The 19,509-nt window shown below is 35.7% G+C and overlaps 1 protein-coding gene across 3 annotated transcripts in view; it reads left to right on the top strand.

Annotated features, from left to right (window-relative positions):
• The window catches only part of kdm4c (lysine (K)-specific demethylase 4C), a 114,658-nt gene that overhangs the window by 22,937 nt on the left and 72,212 nt on the right, over positions 1–19,509 (top strand). For all 3 annotated transcript variants that reach the window (XM_018089300.2, XM_012952712.3, XM_012952714.3), the window contains exons 6-8: positions 1,633–1,682; positions 10,280–10,383; positions 13,505–13,642. In XM_018089300.2, the coding sequence (XP_017944789.1) occupies positions 1,633–1,682; positions 10,280–10,383; positions 13,505–13,642 (292 nt within the window). The remainder of the gene's footprint in view (positions 1–1,632; positions 1,683–10,279; positions 10,384–13,504; positions 13,643–19,509) is intronic.

Here is a 19,509-nt window from a genome sequence, read left to right as displayed (position 1 = left end):
CCACCAATTTTACTATTTTTTACGCTGTCTCTTTGAATTGAGACATGTGTAATGATTGGTTCCACTATGCCCGTGTGTGGACAAGTGGTTTTTAAGTAATATATTGATCATTGATCAAGAAAAAATTTTGTGGCTCTTTAAAAATTTGAAATTTAGTAAAATGTAATTTTTGGCTCTTCCAACCCAAAAGGTTGCAGACCCCTGGTCTAGGTGGTCAAGTGCTGCCAGGCCTGAGAGAAGATTTTTATGTATTTCACCATGCTAAAATAAATATACTTTTTTTTTCATCATAAGAGGTTTTTCACTCCAGATGAAGGTTTCTGTTTGAGACCGAAAGTTGAGTAATAAACCTTTCTATTTTTGCATTTACATTTTGCTCACAATTCTTTAAATCCTAGGAGTGCTGTCCTTGTTCCAGTATATATATATATATACAGGTATAGGACCCATTATCCAGAATGCCCAGGACCAAGGGTATTCCGGGTAAGGGGTCTTTCCATAATTTGGATCTTCATACCTTAAGTCTATTAAAAAATCAATAAAACATTAATTAAACTCAATAAGATTATTTTGCATCCAGTAAGGATTAATTATATCTTAGTTTGGATCAAATACAAAGCACTGTTTTATTTTTACAGAGAAAAAGGAAATCCATTTTTAAAATCTGAATTATTTGCTTATAATGGAGTCTATGGGAGACAGGCTTTCCGTAATTCGGAGCTTTCTGGATAACGGGTTTCCGGATAAGGGATCCCATACCTGTGTATATATATATATTTATAATATATATATATGTGTATATATATATATGTGTATATATATATGTATATATATATATATATATATATATATATATATATATATATGATTGTAAGCTCTATGGGGCCGGGACCTCTTTCTTACTATGTCTCATACCACATTGCATTTAATCTTTGTTTTTATACTTACTATTTATTGTATTTTTTTAACACTTGTCCTCCCTGTGTGTAATTGTTTATATTGTAAGATTGTACAGTGATGCGTATCCTTGTAGTGCTTTATAAATAGATAAACTTACATACATACATATCTGATACGTAAGTTTCTGTAGCATTTGTCTATATTATATATTATGCAAAAATGACTCTTTCAGAAGTCATTTGATGGTAAACTCAAATGATGTGTAAAAAGATTATGTTGGCAGTGAAGGGATTAAAGTACGGATATCCCTTATCCAGAAATCTGCCAAAAAGCTCTGATTTATGGGAAGGCCATCTCTCACACACACATTTTTATGCAAGGAATTCTAATTTTAAAAATTATTTTCTTTTTTTCTTTAACAATAAAACAGTAGCTTGTGCTTGATGACAAACAAGCTGCGGAAAGTTGTATTAGTGGCAGTTATAATTCTTTTGTGTTTGTTTAATTTTTAAACTATTTTTAGCAGACTTAAAGAATGTACATCTAAAACCCTTGGTCCAAAGCATTCTGTATAATAAATCCTGTATCATTAATCTGGATTTTGAATATAACAGGTTTTCAGATAACAAATCATGGGCCTGTATTTATATTGGTAGAAATGGGGTTTTCAGTGGGGTTTTTTTCAGTGTTTTTAATATGTTTGTTTATATATATATATTTTTTTTTCGTCAGGTATACAGTCCCACCAGAGCATGGTAAAAGACTAGAAAGACTGGCTCAAGGTAATATTTTAATACATTTTGATGTTACCAAAATGAGTTTTATTCTGTCCGTGCTAAGTGCTTATTTACATATGGTTAGTCTGAAGGGCTTGCCTGAAGATAACACAGCGAAGTCTGTGTTTTGTGATTTAAACCAAGTTTCAAATCTGAAGTGCGTAGTGACTCAAGTGAGTAGGTATAAAACAAAAAAAAAAAAAACAAAAAAAAACAGTACTCCAGAGGTAGCCTGTGTCTGCAGGTGGTGCTACCTGCACACCCCTTGCTTCTGTGTGATATTGCGCATGCATTGTGGCATGCATGTGTAAGCACATGGACTGTCTGTATAAACACACTCATGTAGCAAAAGATATGCCTGAGGGGGGGAGGCTATGTGATTTTGTGGGTATACACCAGATTTTAATGTGGTTCTTTTATTGTATGTGCTTATACTGTATTTGGTTGACAAGCATAGGCCGCAGCAACATCCAAAACCAAAAACAGGTGGCATTTGAAAGAGGTTATTTTCTAACCATAAGCAAATACACGTGTCCGGAAAAGATTCTCTATACACATTAACCTGCAACTTTCTGTTTGTGCTTGTGGACATCCTTGTTTGGCATAGTATGGCTAAATGAAGAATAAACTATGTAAATATGCAAATATTTGTAAAGGACAAATCAACTTTTTTAATTTATTTATTTTTTTTAAAAAAAAAGGACAAATTACTTAGAACCAAACATTGCAGTTTTTCTTTTTACTCTACTGTTCATGCTGGCCATTTAGAAAGGATGTAAGGATGTCCACAGAGATGGCAGAGCAGTGCTCAATGGCTAGTACACCACACTAATACAATCTAAGTGTTTGCTGTATGCAGTCAATACCATTTATCTAAATATACTCGTATGTTTCAGAGGAGGCTGCCATTCTAGGTCTGTAGGGCCCAGTTTGCAAAGCAAATTCAGTTTGGCTTTAGCCTTGCTAACTTAAATGTTACAGCCAGCTAGGCGTATTGGTCATTAAACTTTTGAGGAGACACGTGGCATTCATATTTAGGATATTTTATGTTAGTAGCTAATGATGTAGAAGATAATATATTGTAAATGCAAGCTTTGAGACAGTTGTTAATTGAGAGGGTAAATATGTCTTTTTCTATTTTAGAATCATCAAAATGTGTACTGATTTATGTAAGTCTAAGCTTGGCAGATGCTGGGTCTTTCTAGGTGTATCCTAATGCTCATTAAAGTATTAAGTAATTTCTACTGATTCTGTGATCCTTAATGGTATTAGTTTTCTGCCTGCAGATTAGATTAACACTAATTAAAGAGTTCATAATCAGCATTAAAGAATCAGTGATAATAAATGTAAGTAACATCCAAAAATAACAAGATAATTGATTTACATGCTGAAATCCATTCTGGCAGTAACAAGTACAATTTAAAGGGCAAGGAAAGAAAATTAAAGGAAAGCTCTTCAGACAGAAAAAAATGTATAATAAATGTCCTTTTCAAATTAATATGAGACCCAGATTATTATTCTTAAATTGCATGGCCTGTTCAATGGACACATTGATCAAGTCCACCTTTCTAGTACATACACAAGATTTTGGGTGATGCAAAGCTTACTTTGATAACAACTTCCATAAAATGGCTCTTGCCTATTGCTGTAATTGGTTTCCAAAAGAATAAAGAGGACAACCATTAAATTTATATTGTGTAAGTATAGTTCATTTTGGTCAACTTACAAAATATTTAAATATTTGAAGTGATTTCTTAGTACCCATTTTTTTCATTATAGTTCTTACCTATAAATTCAGTCAGACTAACTGCTCCCTACTGAATTATGTTTGTGTTATATCCAAAGGCTGATATGGAACAACCATATGCCCCTTGTGCTCTTCATCCATTAAGCCAGTGGGCAGAGAGTGTATGTGGTTGTTTCTGTATGGCCATGTTAACTCTTTTCTAGTCTAATTTTTAACTGTTATCCCCTTCCAGCTATTGCTGGACTTTCTTTTTTTATTCTTATTCCAAACTTATAGAATTTGGGGTATACATCCATACTCTACAAGATCCACTCTTTTGGCAACTTCCAGAAATGAGAGCATCTGGTGTATGTCTATAAAAATAATTTGTTTGAGATAAGAACTGTGAAAGAATGCAGGAGACCAGTCTGTAAATCGATGGGTAGTATATATACATGTATGCATACATAGATTTTGTGGGATAACATTGCAGGTGCAAGAGAGCTTTTGGATGCAAGGTGCCTTTGTGTCACATTAAATATGTATCTATATTTAAAAACAAATACAAATTAGTAGGTTTAACCCTTTTACTGCCAGCTGTTTTGGTCAAAGCGGAACTTGTATTGCCAGACAGTTTTTGAACATTTTGCACTGTTTCACTTTAGGGGCCTTTCCTTGGGGGGACTTTTAGTTTACCCAGGAAAACAATATATCATTTTTTTTTTCAGAACAACCTAAGCTTTCAAAATGTGGTAGAATTTTTGTGTAATTCCAATTCTTTAACAAGATATAGGCTTCTTAATGTCTAAAAATGCATAAAAAAAATCAAATTTTCCATAATATAAACACACATACTAGAAACAAAAATTATTTTATGCACGAATATACAACTGATTTGGAAAGTCCCATGTCTCCTGAACGTGCCAATACCAAATATATATAGTTTTATGGATATTTGTCACTTGTATAGGTCAAAAACTCCCAGCAGTACACTACCAAATTTCCAAAGCACTGCTCCAGAAAGCTGCATACTTTAGATTTTAAGGACAAAAATTCCACTAACAGAAGGTTAATCCCAGAAAATTGTACATTTTTGGAAAGAACAGATTCTGGGAAATACAGAATAGGCACAACTGTCTCTCTACTCCAAACTGTCAAGTCACAATGCTTTCCTAAAGTTATTGGTTTTTATCAAAATTTGTGAAATCTTTTAAAAAAATCACCTCAAAGCTTTCAGTCTATAGTATCTGATCTCCTATAGGTCATAAAGTAACCAAATAAAACACCCTAAATATGAACGCCAGGGGTCCACTGAACAGTTTGATGCCCAATATGTATAGGTTTACTTAAGTATGTGGCATGTAGGGGCCCCAATGTGAACATACCCCCATATGATCTATCATTTCTGTCATTTCAGCTCCTGCAAAATCAACACATTTACATCATTATATGTGGGATAAAGCTAGTAAAATGTACGCTCACCCCAGAAAGTCATATATTTTTGGAAAGTACACATTCCCCCGAATCTAAAATGGGTACCCATGTCTTTCTACTCCAAAGTACCAAGCCACGCAGCTTTTCTAAAGTTAGCAATTTTGATGACGTTTCCAAAAATCCCCTCAAAGCTTCCACTTTGCAGCATCTTATCTCCCACATAGTGTTAGGTACCAAGATAAAACACCCTAAATTTGAACGCCAGGGGTCCACTGAACAGTATGATGCCCAATATGTATAGGTTTACCTAAGTATGTGGCATGTAGGGGCCCCAATGTGAACATACCCCCATGATGTATCATTTCAGCTCCTGCAAAACCAACACATTTACATCCTTTATGTGGGATAATGCTACAAAAAAAGTACACTCACCCCAGAAAGCCATATATTTTTGGAAAGTACACATCCCCCCGAATCTATAATGGGTAAACATTTCTTTTTGCTCCAAAGTACCAAGCTGTAAAGCTTTCCTAAGTTTGCAGATTTATATGACATTTAGAAAATCGCTTAAAAATGTTGCAATTTGCCGCATTTATCTCTCACAATTTCTTGATAAAGATCAGATAAAGACAAATCACCCCAAAAAGGAACACCAGAGGCCTACTGAACAGTTTGATGCCCAATATACATAGATATACCAAAGTCTGCGTTATGTACTGACCCCAAAATGAAAATAGCACATATGGATTTCTCGCCTACCAACTCAGCTTTTGCACACAGAGCCCCCTGTCAGTGTATTATGTGCCGAAACTTCCCCTAACTATACAGAGACCCCCACAAAACTATATATTTTTGGAAAGTACACATTCTGACAAATCCAACAAGGGTAAAGAGTCCTTTCTACACCAAAGTACCAATCTGCAAAGCATTCCTAAAGTTATTGGTTTTTATGACATTTCAGAAAATCGCCTACAAATGTTGCAATTTGCCGCATTTATCTCACACAATTTCTTGCATACAAAGGCAAGTCACCCCAAATAGGAACACCTAAGGTCTACTGAACAGTTTGATGCCCAATATGCATAGATATACCAAAGTCTGCGGTATGTACTGACCCCAAAATGAAAATAGCTCATATGGATTTCTCGCCTGCCAACTCAGCTTTTGCACACAGAGCCCCCTGACAGCGTATTATGTGCAGTAACCCCCCTAACTATACACAGACCCCCAGAAAACCATATACTTGTGGAAAGTACACATTCTGATGAATTCAAAATAGGCAAAGTTATTTTTGTACACCAAAGTTACACCTGGCAAAGCTACGCTAAAAACAGATTAGGAACACTTATACAGGGATAAAATGAGATAAAACCACAAAAATTGTGCAAATCAGTGAAACAACAAAATAAGTCACATGACAGTGTAATTAGTGGTCAGAATATCTGATCCAATAGTCACGCTGTCAAAATAAACAGTTTTTAGGTAAAAGAAAATAAAAACAAAGTGGTAAAATGAAAAAAAAAACAAACAAAAAAACCCCCAAAGTGTTTGTGTATACATGTGTGTACATGTGTAAAAGTTGTGTGTATATGAGTGTAAATAAGTGTATAAAAGTGTGAAAAATGAAAAAAAAAACTGCTAAAATGTGTGCTGTAAGTGTGTATAAATGTATGTAAGTGTGTAAATGCAAAAAAAAACAAAAAACAAACTCCTTACCTGTCCTGAAGACCCGATCATCTCCTCCTCCAGTGGGCCGGCGCTGGGGGGGAAGTAGGAACGTCTGCTGCTTCCTGGGGGGTCCTGCGACACGATCGCTTGCAGGACCCTCATGACAGCCCCCCTGGCACGTTGCCCAGGGGGGCTGTCATTGATAGAAGCTCTCTGCAGCAGCGGCACATGCCGCTGCTGCAGAGAGAAGACCATAAATGCAGACGACGTATGGGACATGTCTTTGGCATTTAAGCCCTTTTACTGCCACGACGTATCCCATACGTCATTGGCAGTAAAAGAGTTAAAATTAAAAAAAAAGAAAAATAGTAGACATGTCCTGAAGGAAATCTATGCTTATACTTTAGCCTGTTGTATAGTCATTTGTATAAATGAGCTACGCTTTGTAGATCAAATTGTTAATCCTGAAGGTTTTTTTCCTGTAGCAATTTGTGTTTCCTGCATACATAGTATGTTAGGTTTAAAAAAAATATACATGTCCGTCTAGTTAAACCATTTTATGTCTATATGAAACCTGCCTAACTGCTAGCTTATCCATAGGAAGGCCAAAAAACACTTCTAAAGTCTCTCTAATTTGGCTTAGAGGGGGATACAGTTCCTTCCTGACTCCAAGATGGTAGTCGTACCAGTACTAAGAGCTATTTTCCATAACCCTGTATTTCCTCACCTAAACAGCCATCCAGCCTTCTTGATGCTATCTAATGTATTGGCCCTGTATGACAGATTCAGGGAGAGAATTCTGCAGCTTCACATGTCTGGTGGAAGGACCTACTGCTAAATAAAGAATTAGATGGCTTATTGTATAATCCCCCATGATCCCCTATTTATACACTTAATATCTCCCCCCCCCAAGGGCCTTTTCTTGCCCAGTCTTTCTTCATTACTGAGACTGTCCATACCCTTTACTATGTTCTTGTTTGGGCCCCTTCTAAATCAGTAATATCCAAAACTACACGGCATATTGTAGAAGGGGTCTTAGCATGCACTCTGCAAAGTGAAAGAATGACCCCCTCCTCCTGCAAATCTATGCCCCTTTTAATAAATCTAACTAGTTTGTCATTAATTTTTTTAAACACATCACCTGTTGCCCAGGTCAAGCCTCTGCACTCAATGCATAAAAAGCTAGACACAGGCTGCAGTATTATCCATTATCTTGTCTGTACATCATAATTATTATACTAGCTTTTTATGCCTGGATGCTTTCATCTGTGACATTTTCTTAAATCTTGATGGACTAGTGCACCTACAAATATTTTATCGGAAATAATATTAGACTTAAGTAAAATAAAGCAGTTTGGATTTGCCTGTTAGATGCTTTATATGTCATTTTTTTCTTATCACATTACAGGCCGATATTAACCTGCTAACATTTTCACAGTTTTCTGTGATTATATACATTTAAAAAAAATATCTGAATTTTTTTTTATTTGTACAATTGAACAATAAATATAAGTAGGCCAATGCACTTAATTGACAAGTATTCTCAGGTACCCACTGTAACCCTAGTTACTGTTCTTTTTGCTATCCTGTCCTCCATTTCTTACCCAACAGGAGATTGTGGGTTTATTCTGAGTGTAATTGGGGTAGTAGAATTCAGTTGGTCTTTCAGGGAGTGGACTAATAATTGATGTTTGCTAAGTAAGTTTGTATGGGGACCTCTGGTTTCTGATGACGGCCCTGCCATAAGGGGTAATAGTCAATGGCACCCTCCTTGTTGTTCACAGACTAACATAGAAGCATCTAGCATGGGAGTCTAAATTAAATACCTCTTACACATAGACCTATGCAGCAGAAGATGTTAAATGTGATGATGATGATGATGATGTGGATGTGCAGTGTGCGCCCAGCAAAATGTGCAATAAATATTTAAAACCAGAGCAGTAGGTAAATTGTCACAGTAGGTAAAACTTTTTCTTTTAAAACTTTTTAAAGTCACATTTGCAGCAAAATATGTATTTTTTGCATCATATTGTATATAAAATAATGATATTAAGTAATCATCAGATGTGGTCATGAAGCAATCTCATTTGGCCATCAGAATTAACCCCATGCCTTTGGTAATGCATTTGGGAAATGCATACCAGTTTGCTTGTAGCCACAAATTTAGTACTGTGTTAATATGATAAACTGTCCATTAAGGAAACTTAATTTTTGCAGAGTGACTTTCTTATAGTCTAGCATTTTTTATTTTTGCGGTTGATGAAAACATGTTTGAGATTTCCTTATGCATTATTTCAAATGAAATCATTGTGCTGAAAGAACAAGGATACCACCTGCTGAAAATTTTAAATAAAAACAGCTATAAAAGAAAACGCCAGCTTCCAAGTTTGTATGTATTGGAAACAACCACCAAAATGCTTTAGGAGGACTTTAGTTGTGAAGCAGAATTCAATATACTCTTAAATGGATTTGATTGAGTCATGAATGAGTTTCCAGACCCAGAAGAATTTTTACATTGAATAGTAAAATCGAAGTCTAATAATGAATACATTATATGTGCATGCATTTTAATTTCATGCTTGATTACATTCTTGATCTATTGCTTCTTGCTCAATAATAAAGCACTGTCCATTTCACAGCATTGTTGTAATGCATTTGTTTGAAAGATTTATTAAATAATGTTTGCTGTTTCCAAACATTTTCTAAGTATATTTTAATGAAAACTTTTCATCGTTTATTTGGCTTGTACAATAGGCTAATTCTTGTTTTATCTTTAAAAAGGACTACAAAATGCCAAAGATGTTTTTCATGGTTCTGTTATTCTAAGTCAGCTTTACATAACTGACTTTCTAAATGGATAGTATTGATTAGTAACTAATGAGGCTTGTTGAGGAAAAATGTACTTTTTTTAGAATGCAAACTGTTACATACAATGTTTTGTATTTCAATTTGCTACTAATGGAGAACTTTCGTTTCTGGTAAACCCTGTCATGATTAGATATCCTGATACTAGGCATAGCAGGATATGATACATGTGAGCTGAGTAATCCAGTATAGAGTTGATTTTTTTTTTTTTGCAGATCAGTTGGCCAGATTTAGCACCCAAATATTTTCTAAGGTGGATGAGACTGATTTGGCAGGGATATTAGACTAATTTACTAAAACCAGGCATTTTTTGTTTAAAAACTTTTAATCCCTGCATTATTCACCCCCTGCAGTGTTCACACCTCAGGCTCTAATCACCCACATTGTTCCCCTGTTCACACCTCAGACAGCAGTGCCAGCATTGTGTCAGTGTATGCTGTCTGTATGTGCCATACACAGAGGCAGCATAGGGCAGAGAAAGTATGGCACACATAGGCAGGGTAGGGCAGGCAAAGTATGGCACACACAGGCAGGGTAGGGCAGGCAGAGTATGGCACACACAGGCAGAGTATGTGCCATACTCTATGCTGCCATACTCTGCCTGCCCTACCCTGCCCCTGCGTTTTGCTTTTTGTTTTTTTTTTCGTTTTTTAAATTAGCAGTAGCCTCAATGATGTCTGTCAGGAGAATGCTGAAGAAGAGAGACCAAGCTGATTACATATAGTTTCATAGAAGGTAGGGGTATAGGGAATTCAAGGCAGATAACAAAGGGAAAAAAAAAGATGGACAATGGTCTTTTATTCGGTTCTGAAATTTCACATTTACGCATTATTTGTAATCAACAGGAATATTGTAAAAGATGTTCGTATTATAAATACAGTAGTTTTAATTTTGTTAATTATTTTTGCAGGTTTTTTTCCCAGCAGTTTTCAGGGTTGCGATGCTTTTCTGAGGCATAAAATGACTCTGATATCTCCATCAATATTGAAGAAATATGGAATTCCATTTAGCAAGGTACATTACAGTTATAATTTGCCTCTTAAACCTTTTACAACAACTACTGTGCTCATGAAAATGTCTTTACTCATGCAGAGTTCTAAACCATATGCAAATGAAACAAATTCTTTCTTTAAATCGTACAATGCTGCAATTTTACCCTAGGCATTGAGTTAATTTATCACATTTCAGTCCTTAAAGTGGTTATCTGAACCAGCAATAGCTCTTCTGAATATAGTCATGTCTTTCTGAGAGGGGATAATAGGTAATGGGGTCCATAATCCATTTTGATGTGGGTGTTAGCTTTTTCTGGCTACCTTTTTTATTTTTATCTGTTCATATCAGGTCAGTGTTAACTGTTAGGAAATGTTCAGGGTTGCAGGCTTATCCTACTAGAGCCTGGTAAAATGAAATAAAAAAGGTGCTAGCTTCAAGTGCACTAATGAACACAGTGCACATCCAATTGCAAGTATAAGTTTGAAAACTTTGGTATTACCTGCATTTTGGCATTAAAGAAATGTCTGTCTGAAATTGTGAGCTATCTGAAAATCCAGACACAATCTGCTTAAACTAATGGCACATACAGTTGTGTGATTTATTCAGGAGTTAATTTGAGTTAGGTGTTCCAGTCTATGAGGTTAAATTGGATGTATGGTTGCAGATCGCCTGCTTTATTACATAGAACTAGGTAGTGTTTGGTTACTGACTCCGTTCTTCTCAAGAATGTGCTGCTAATATGAACTAAATTTGAAGACCTTGGTAGAATAATTGTAGAGATACAAAAAGCTTTAATGGAAGTACACCACCTAGGTACCCTCTACTGTAAAAAAAACTAAAAAAAAAACTTTGCTGTTTGCAAAAGACCACCTGGATGTTCCACAATACTTCTGAGAATGAAAAAGACAGAAGTGGAATTTTTTGTGCCAATTTTGCATCTAGAGAGGATGAGCACCATTTACCAAAACCCTTATTCTAGGCAGTGAAGCAAGTGGAGGGAACATCATGGTTTTGGGTCGACTTTGCTGTCTGTAGACCTACATTGATGTAAGAGACCCAAAAGACAAATGTAGATAATTTTTAATTTTAACTGCATTTACAAATAATTTTCAATAAACATTTGTTTAATATGTTGGAATGACACTTACCAAAAAACAAACACAAAGCATGTTTTTTGGGTGAATCACAACTTAAATAGGGTGATGCATCAAAACAATAATCTGAAGCATAAGACTAAATTTCATTTTTCAATTAAGAAATGTATGGAAATTATGTTCTGTGGACCAACTTCTACATTTTTTGCAAATGCTCTTGCTTTCCATAACAGTGTTGTGATGCATAACAAATAGGGTAGAGTTAAGGCAAATAGAGGCTTGGTCTGCATATATTTGAGCAAAAAAAAAAAAAAAAAAAAAGTCCTGATTTTTTCCTGACGACATTTTTAAAGGACATATCAACCACAAAAATATTTTTTTTGCATAATAAAAGAAAACTTCATTCTAAGCAACTTTGCAATATACATTCATTACATATTTGTAATGTTTTTTCAAGTTATTTGTATAGAAAACTGCACTGCTTGCCTGTACTTTGTAGTCTCTGCCCTGGCAGCTCTGGCATTTGAAACAATGTAACACAAGCAGCATATTTTACAGACCTGCCTTGCTGGAGGAGCCTGGCACTTGCAACATTGTTTAAAATGTAACAACCAGGAGTTCAGCAAATGCTGCCTTCTGTAGCAATTACATTTACAACTTTTAAATGACTAATAATTTTCAATACTTTTTTTTTTTTTATAATGTTGCTTAGAATTGTTTTCTTTTATTTGGCAAAAAATTATTTTGTGTGTTGACATGTCCTTTAATAAGGAGTACCTTGCGTCTAAGTGCCCTATAACTTTTACCAGATGTGCATATTACTTCAGTTAGTTTGGTGCCTACAGCATAATAGATAAAACCTATTGGCTTTGCTTTCTGTGGGAATACTGTTACAGAGGTATTCCACCATGTAATGGTACCATAAAATGCCATTTAACAGTTTGAATGCAATTATTTGTAATATTATACTTTTTAAAAAATATTTTTATGTTTTTGCTTCGTAATCATAGAAATGAGTTCCTTGTAAGAGCAACATACACAAATTTAACTTTTAACTTAATTAACTTAAAAACTTAAAACTTAAAACTACCCAGGAATTTCTGACTGTTAACCTCTGGGCACTTTCCCCTCCTCACTGTTCCCACATCACCCGCAAAGGTTTTTGTGCTGGAAGCTGACCTGTGGTTCTGGGTCATGTTTGTTTTTGATTTGTATTTGTTAAAATCCCTTAACATAGTTAGCTTCCATTTAATGTATGTTGTTTATGCTTTTACCTTATGCTGAACAAGGTTCTTTTGCAGGTTTTTGGAGGCCTTTTCTCTTGAAGTTCAGTCCAGACAAGACCTTAAAGAGTGTACTAGCTGTTTATAGCCTGTAAACTATGGGCCCGATTCACTAAAGTCCGAAATAAGGAGTGCTATTTATAGCATGCGTTAAAAATCTTATCACTTCTTATTTTTCGCTCGATTCACTAAAAGGACACTTGTCATAATTAAGAAGCGATGTTCTTGGCGTTATTTATCTTGCGACGACATATTTTCAAGCAATATATTACGCAGCGCACAACATATTACGCAGCACGTTGCTTGAAAATATGTCGTCGCAAGATAAATAACGCCAAGAACATCGCTTCTTAATTATGACAAGTGTCCTTTTAGTGAATCGAGCGAAAAATAAGAAGTGATAAGATTTTTAACGCATGCTATAAATAGCACTCCTTATTTCGGACTTTAGTGAATCATCAGGCCCTATATGTTCTATGCTTTAGTGAACTTGTGTCAGCAAGTTTTTTTTTATTTGTGAATATGATACTTGCATCAGTTTTGTCCATTATTGTTTTTTTTTTTTTGGCTGTTACAGTGACCTAGTTTAACAGGATATATGCAGGGACTAGACCATTTAGTTACTGTGCTTTTTTTCATCAGGATTGTTCTAACTCTCATTCTTAAATGTGTCCTTTTTTTTCTCTCCTTTTTCTTTGATGTCTCTGTTTGATACTTCTATTCCTTTCACAACTTATCATGCCTTCCCTCTTTTCTCTCCCGCAGATTACACAAGAACCTGGTGAATTTATGATCACTTTCCCATATGGGTATCACGCCGGTTTCAATCATGGTTTCAACTGTGCCGAATCAACAAATTTTGCTACAGTCAGATGGATTGATTACGGAAAAATTGCCAAACTGGTGAGTTGATGATTTGCGTTAGACAAACGTTTGTTGTCCTGCTGTGCTGCATGAAACCTTCATTGTAAAATTACAACTTCACAATCTCTGCATATCAAGCTGTTAGAATATTGTTCTGCTCCTACTGATTGCCAGTTGGCACCCTAATAATATATCATTTAGAAAAATGCTCTGCTTTCTTTTTTCTTTTGTCATTCTTGTAGTGATGGATAAGTATTTTAAGGTAATATAAGGACACGTGTATTTATGTATAAATGCATTCACACATATATCCCTTACTTTTCACAGAGAGATTTTCAGAGGTTGAACTTGGTCGACTTTTGTTTGTCTATTTTTTACAACCTCACTATAATCAGTGCCTTTAGATCAGAGTCCATTACTGCAAGAATAGGAAGCCATAGGAAAAAAAAATGTATAGTTTTGTGTCACAAATTTGGTTAGTAGAATTGATATGTGTCAATATAGAGTATGTGTTAAAATTGTGTAGGCAGCTATTTGTGATAATATACTTCAGCACAAAGACAGAAAATATATACCCCTCCCCATGCTTTTTGTCATTTCTTTTGTTCAGCTTATGCTGCATTAAAGGAACAGTAACACAGCCTTTTTTACCATCCCCTCAGGTAAATAAATATTAAAAATTCATAAGTATTAGTCAATACTGACTTTATGAACATGCTAAACTTCATATTTCCCTTGTATCCATATGTGCCAATAATATGACCAACTTGTCAAGGGCATATTTGCTGATATTTCTAGTTTTTAGCACAACTGTGTGCAACATGAGAATCGGAATTTTCCAATGATCATTTGGAGCCTATTATTTGCTAGCTTCAACAGGGTTTCCATTACAATTTTAGACTAATGTTTTTTATATTGAAATTGTTGCAGGCTTTGTTATTAAAGGAACAGTAACACTAAAAAATGAAAGAGCTTTAAAGTAATAAAAATATAATGCACTGTTGCCCTGCACTGGTAAAACTGGTGTGTTTGCTACAGTAACACTACTATAATGTATATAATAAGCTGCTGTGTAGCCACGGGGGCAGCCATTCAAGCTGGAAAAAAGAAAAGGCACAGGTTACATAACAGATAAGTTCTGTAGAATACAATAGTGTTTTATCTGTTATCTGCTATGTGCCTGTGCCTTTTCTCCTTTGAATGGCTGCCTCCATGGCTACATAGCAGCTTATTTATATAAATTATAGTAGACTTTCTGAAGTAAAGACACAACTTTTACCAGTGCAGGGCAGCAGCACATTATATTTTAGTTACCTTTATACACTTTCATATTTTGGTGTTACTGTTCCTTTAATCATTCATTCTGAGTTGATCAAGTTGCCCAATACACAAATACGCAGGATGTTTAGATTACCGGTATAGGACCCGTTATCCAGAAAGCTCCAAATTATGGAAAGGCCATCTCCCATAGACTCCATTATAAACAAATAATTAACATTTTTAAAAATGATTTCCTTTTTCTCTGTAATGGTAAAATAGTACCTTGTACTTGATCCCAACTAAGTTATATTTAATTATTATTGGAGGCAAAACAAGCCTGTTGGGTTTATTTAATGTTTAAATCATTTTTTCAGTAGACACAAGCTGTGGAGTTTCAAACTTTGATCAGCAAACGTACTAATGAACTGCGTGTTGCATGCAGTAACCTGACTGAAACAAGAGCCTTTATAACTATTCCCCAAGCGTTACTTTAGGGGATTCTAGTCTGCATGACCATTACTAGTGGGTTCTGAAAATATTTGACACATTCTTTAAAAAGCAAGGTTATTATTTTGGTGTTGTGTTTATTTAAAAGGAATATGAACTTTCTGATCTTACATTATTGGGGGAAACGGCTCTTTTTTTTTACAATTTACAGGTCTTGCCAAGGCTGTATACTAGTACTGGATCAATAAATAAATTAGAAGCCACAATCCAAAATGGCACACCACATGATTGCATGTGAGTGCCCGTGACAGGGTTTCCGCTGTTTGGAAATATGTCATAGTGAAAACCCAACATTTCTACGATGTTGACATTCATATGATAATAATGTTTTTGATATGTTGATGCCTGATGAAATGAAAACCTTTTGTGCAAAGCACCATGGTTTGTTTGGGTCTTACTACACAGTGTACAAAATATTATGATAATAACAAGTTAGTAATATTTTTTAGTAATATTTTCCAATATTATTCGTAATAAGAACATGGTCAAGATCTGCTCTTCAGCTTACTGATCTTTTTCCCAGTGAAAGAACATTTCCTGTATTTAAAAAGTAATAACATTGTTCTCAAGGAGTGGTCAATTTAGAAAAAGATACCAGAGTTTTAAAGGAAGATGTTTAATAAACTCTGCTTTATAGTGTTCTTTTTAATCTTTTTCTTAGCAGAGCCAACTGAAACTTAAAACAAATTGGTTAGAGTTAAACATGCACCTCACTTTAATTACTTTGTAGTAGACAGCTTTTAAATGGAATAGGAAAAGGAATATGTCAAGAATAATTGGCCACCATATCCAGATGCTGGATGCGAGGTTTCCCGTTATCAACAGATTAAATAATGTAAGGAGCCTTAAGGTGAGCGCTTGCTCAGTGATGTGGTCATTAGGGATGCACAGAACCCACTTTTTCCTGAACCGAACCCAAACCCAAATTAAAGGGGACCTGTCACCCTAAGACATAACTCCAAAATTTTTTTCTATATTGTTAGTTAAAGGAACAGTAACACCAAAAAATGAAAGTGTATAAATCTAACTAAAATATAATGTGCTGCTGCCCTGCACTGGTAAAAGTTGTGTGTTTACTTCAGAAAGTCTACTATAATATATATAAATAAGCTGGTGTGTAGCCATGGGGGCAGCCATTCAAAGGAGAAAAGGCACAGGCACATAGCAGATAACAGATAAAACACTATTGTATTCTACAGAACTTATTTGTTATCTGCTATGTAACCTGTGCCTTTTCTCCTTTTTTCCAGCTTGAATGGCTGCCCCCATGGCTACATAGCAGCTTATTATATAAGTTATAGTAGTGTTACTGTAGCAAACACACTAGTTTTACCAGTGCAGGGCAACAGTGCATTATATTTTTATTACTTTAAAGCTCTTTTATTTTTTGGTGTTACTGTTCCTTTAAGCAAAATAAACGTTACTTACGCTATATAAATAATATAAATCTTGTTTCCTTCCGTCTTGGAATTACTCAATCAAAGCAAGCAGGCAGCCGCCATTTTGTGGACACTGTTATGAAGGCAAACTTTGTATCATGCCATACTTGTGTATGTGCCAGTATGGGGGACCAGATGCCCATGCCCTTGCACTGGCTACATAATTACATGGTGAGGAGGGAGGGGGAAAGTGAGATGTGCAGTGACATCTAGGTAGTGCTGAACAGAAAGCTAAAGTTATTGTCTTCCCTGCCTCTATAGGCATAGAGGTGGGGCAAGCAATATATGATTGATAGCTGGGATTTTTAAATGCCTTTATAATGGGTTTGGATGTGTTAATATAAAAATGACTTTGGGTTACATGTTTAATTTGAAAAGGACTTTTATTATACAGCTTTTTATGTCTGGGTGACAGGTCCACTTTAACATGTGGTAATTACGATCGTAAGGGGCGACATTTTTTCACCTGGTAATTTTACCCTTTCCGAATGCTCATATGCTAATTTACGCTAATTATGATTCGGTCCAGCTGGGACCGTGGATTTGTCCGAATCCTTAAAACAAACAAACAAACAAAAAAGCCTGTATTCAGCCGAATCCTGAATCGAATCGGGGATTTGGCGCATCCCTAGTAGTCATGGGCTTCTTGGATTTTGTGTTTCCAGATGCAAACCCTGCTGGGATTGGCAGAATCCCAAACTGATTCCTGTAGTTAATGCATGTCTATTTTGTCTTCCTATCTTGCACTCACATTATCGAAAGCGCTGTGCCTGGGTGCAATCCATATAATAACAGATGCCCATGTGTTGAAGGAAATTCACACTCACTGGTCTTATCTTAAATTAAATGCCAAGCCAACTGTTCGGCTTATACCAGCCGTTCTAGTATAATTTTTTTTTCATTGAAAAAATAGCGGTGAAATGTCAAGAAACAGACGTTTAATGAGAGTTGTGCTTGTGACACAATGGCAAGATTATTACTGTGCTGTGGTATTCTAATAATTCCCATGTACAGCACATAATTCCATTTAAAGGAAAAGTAACACTAAATTTTTTTAAGTAAAAAAGCTATTCTACCCTGCACCAATAACTGCCCTATCCTCCAAACCACTTAGTATTTTAAATGCTTTAATAGAAAATACCTGCTAAAACTTGGCTTCCTGTCAATTGAAGTACGGCGATACGGCGAAGGAAGGAGCAGCAACCACTATGCGACGATTGATTGATCGAGCCTAGCCTTCTTTCTGTATAGGACGGAGTCAGGGTAGGCTTGATCAATCAATCGTCGCATAGTGGATGCAGCTCCTTTCTTTGCTGTATCGCCATACTTCAATTGACAGGAAGCCAAGTTTTAGAAGGCATTTTCTATTAAAGCATTTAAAATACTAAGTGGTTTGCAGGATAGGGCAGTTATTGGTGCAGAGTAGAATAGCTTTTTTTCTTAAAAAAATTTAGTGTTACATTTCCTTTAACTGTAATAAGACCATTTGGTGTGTTAATTCCTCAGGAATAGAAAAAGATATACACCTCCCATCTTTTGCTTCCACTGTTAATTTGGATAATGCTGTCACCTTGTTTAAAACTTGTTTTATACAAAGCATGATATTTATGGGCCACAAATGTTGTTAAAGGAGAAGGAAAGTTACAATCACTGGGGGGTGCCAAATTGTTAGGCACCCCCAGTAACTGTAATCACTTACCTGAAACCCGCGGCCGGTGCTCCTGTTAGGAAAAAAAACTGCATTGGCTGGGGTGTATGCAAGCCTTCCTCTTCTTCCTTCGGCCTTTTCACATGTGCAGTAGACTGAAATTCCAGCTCTTTCACTCAACTGCACGTGTGGGCCCAGGGATCACTGCGAGAGGAAAAGAAAGGCAGAGAAATGCTCCCCTGCATTTACCCCAGGCAGGTACAGTTTTCTCCTGACAGGAGCACTGGCTGGGGGATTCATGCAAGTGATTACAATTACTGCGGGTGCTTAACATTTGGCACCCTCTAGTGATCAAGCCTTTCCTTCTCCTTTAAACAAAGTTGTTGCACCCTTATGTTAAGAATACTATAAAAAATTAAGTTTCATGCCATGGTTTGAAACTGATTTTGGGAGCTATTTTTGCTCCTTGCTTTTGGTGCAAATGGATTAAAAGGTTCCCTGTCAGAATGAGGCTATGATAACTTATACATATTCTGCTACAGGAGCCTGGTGGAAAGCATGCTTTGTATGATCAAAGAACTGGCCTTCAGGTTGTGTTTCTTTTCCTTTTTTATAGTGGCCTGAAATGCAGTTGTTTTGATGTTTGGTTTGATGGATTTGTTTGCCACTGCATTCATTAGCTTCATATCAAAAAACTGACAGGCTGTTAAATGAAACTTTGGCTTAGATTTTCAGCCTGACTGTTTGGAGGCATTCCTGAAGATTCAATTTATTTATTTATTTTACTTGTGTGGGCAGCAGCCTCCAGCATTTGATTGTTGTCTATGCAAAAGGAACAGTTATTTACTGTGCTGATTTTCTTAAGTGAAAATAAAAATCATTGTCTGAGGGACAGCCATATTTTGTTATGCAGTATCATAGCAGACAGCTTTGTTAGGGCAGGTGAAAGCAGAAATAAAATGTTTAATAAAATTGCACTCTTTTGCACTTAATTGTATTCCCGGTTGACTATTGTTTTGACTCTAGGAAAAAAATAGGTTTGTTTTTCTTTT

Source organism: Xenopus tropicalis, chromosome 1 (assembly GCF_000004195.4).
Source record: "Xenopus tropicalis strain Nigerian chromosome 1, UCB_Xtro_10.0, whole genome shotgun sequence".
NCBI classification, from domain to species: domain Eukaryota; kingdom Metazoa; phylum Chordata; class Amphibia; order Anura; family Pipidae; genus Xenopus; species Xenopus tropicalis.
The sequence above is the reverse complement of the archived record's forward strand: the minus strand, read 5'-3'. Positions and strand labels throughout refer to the sequence as shown.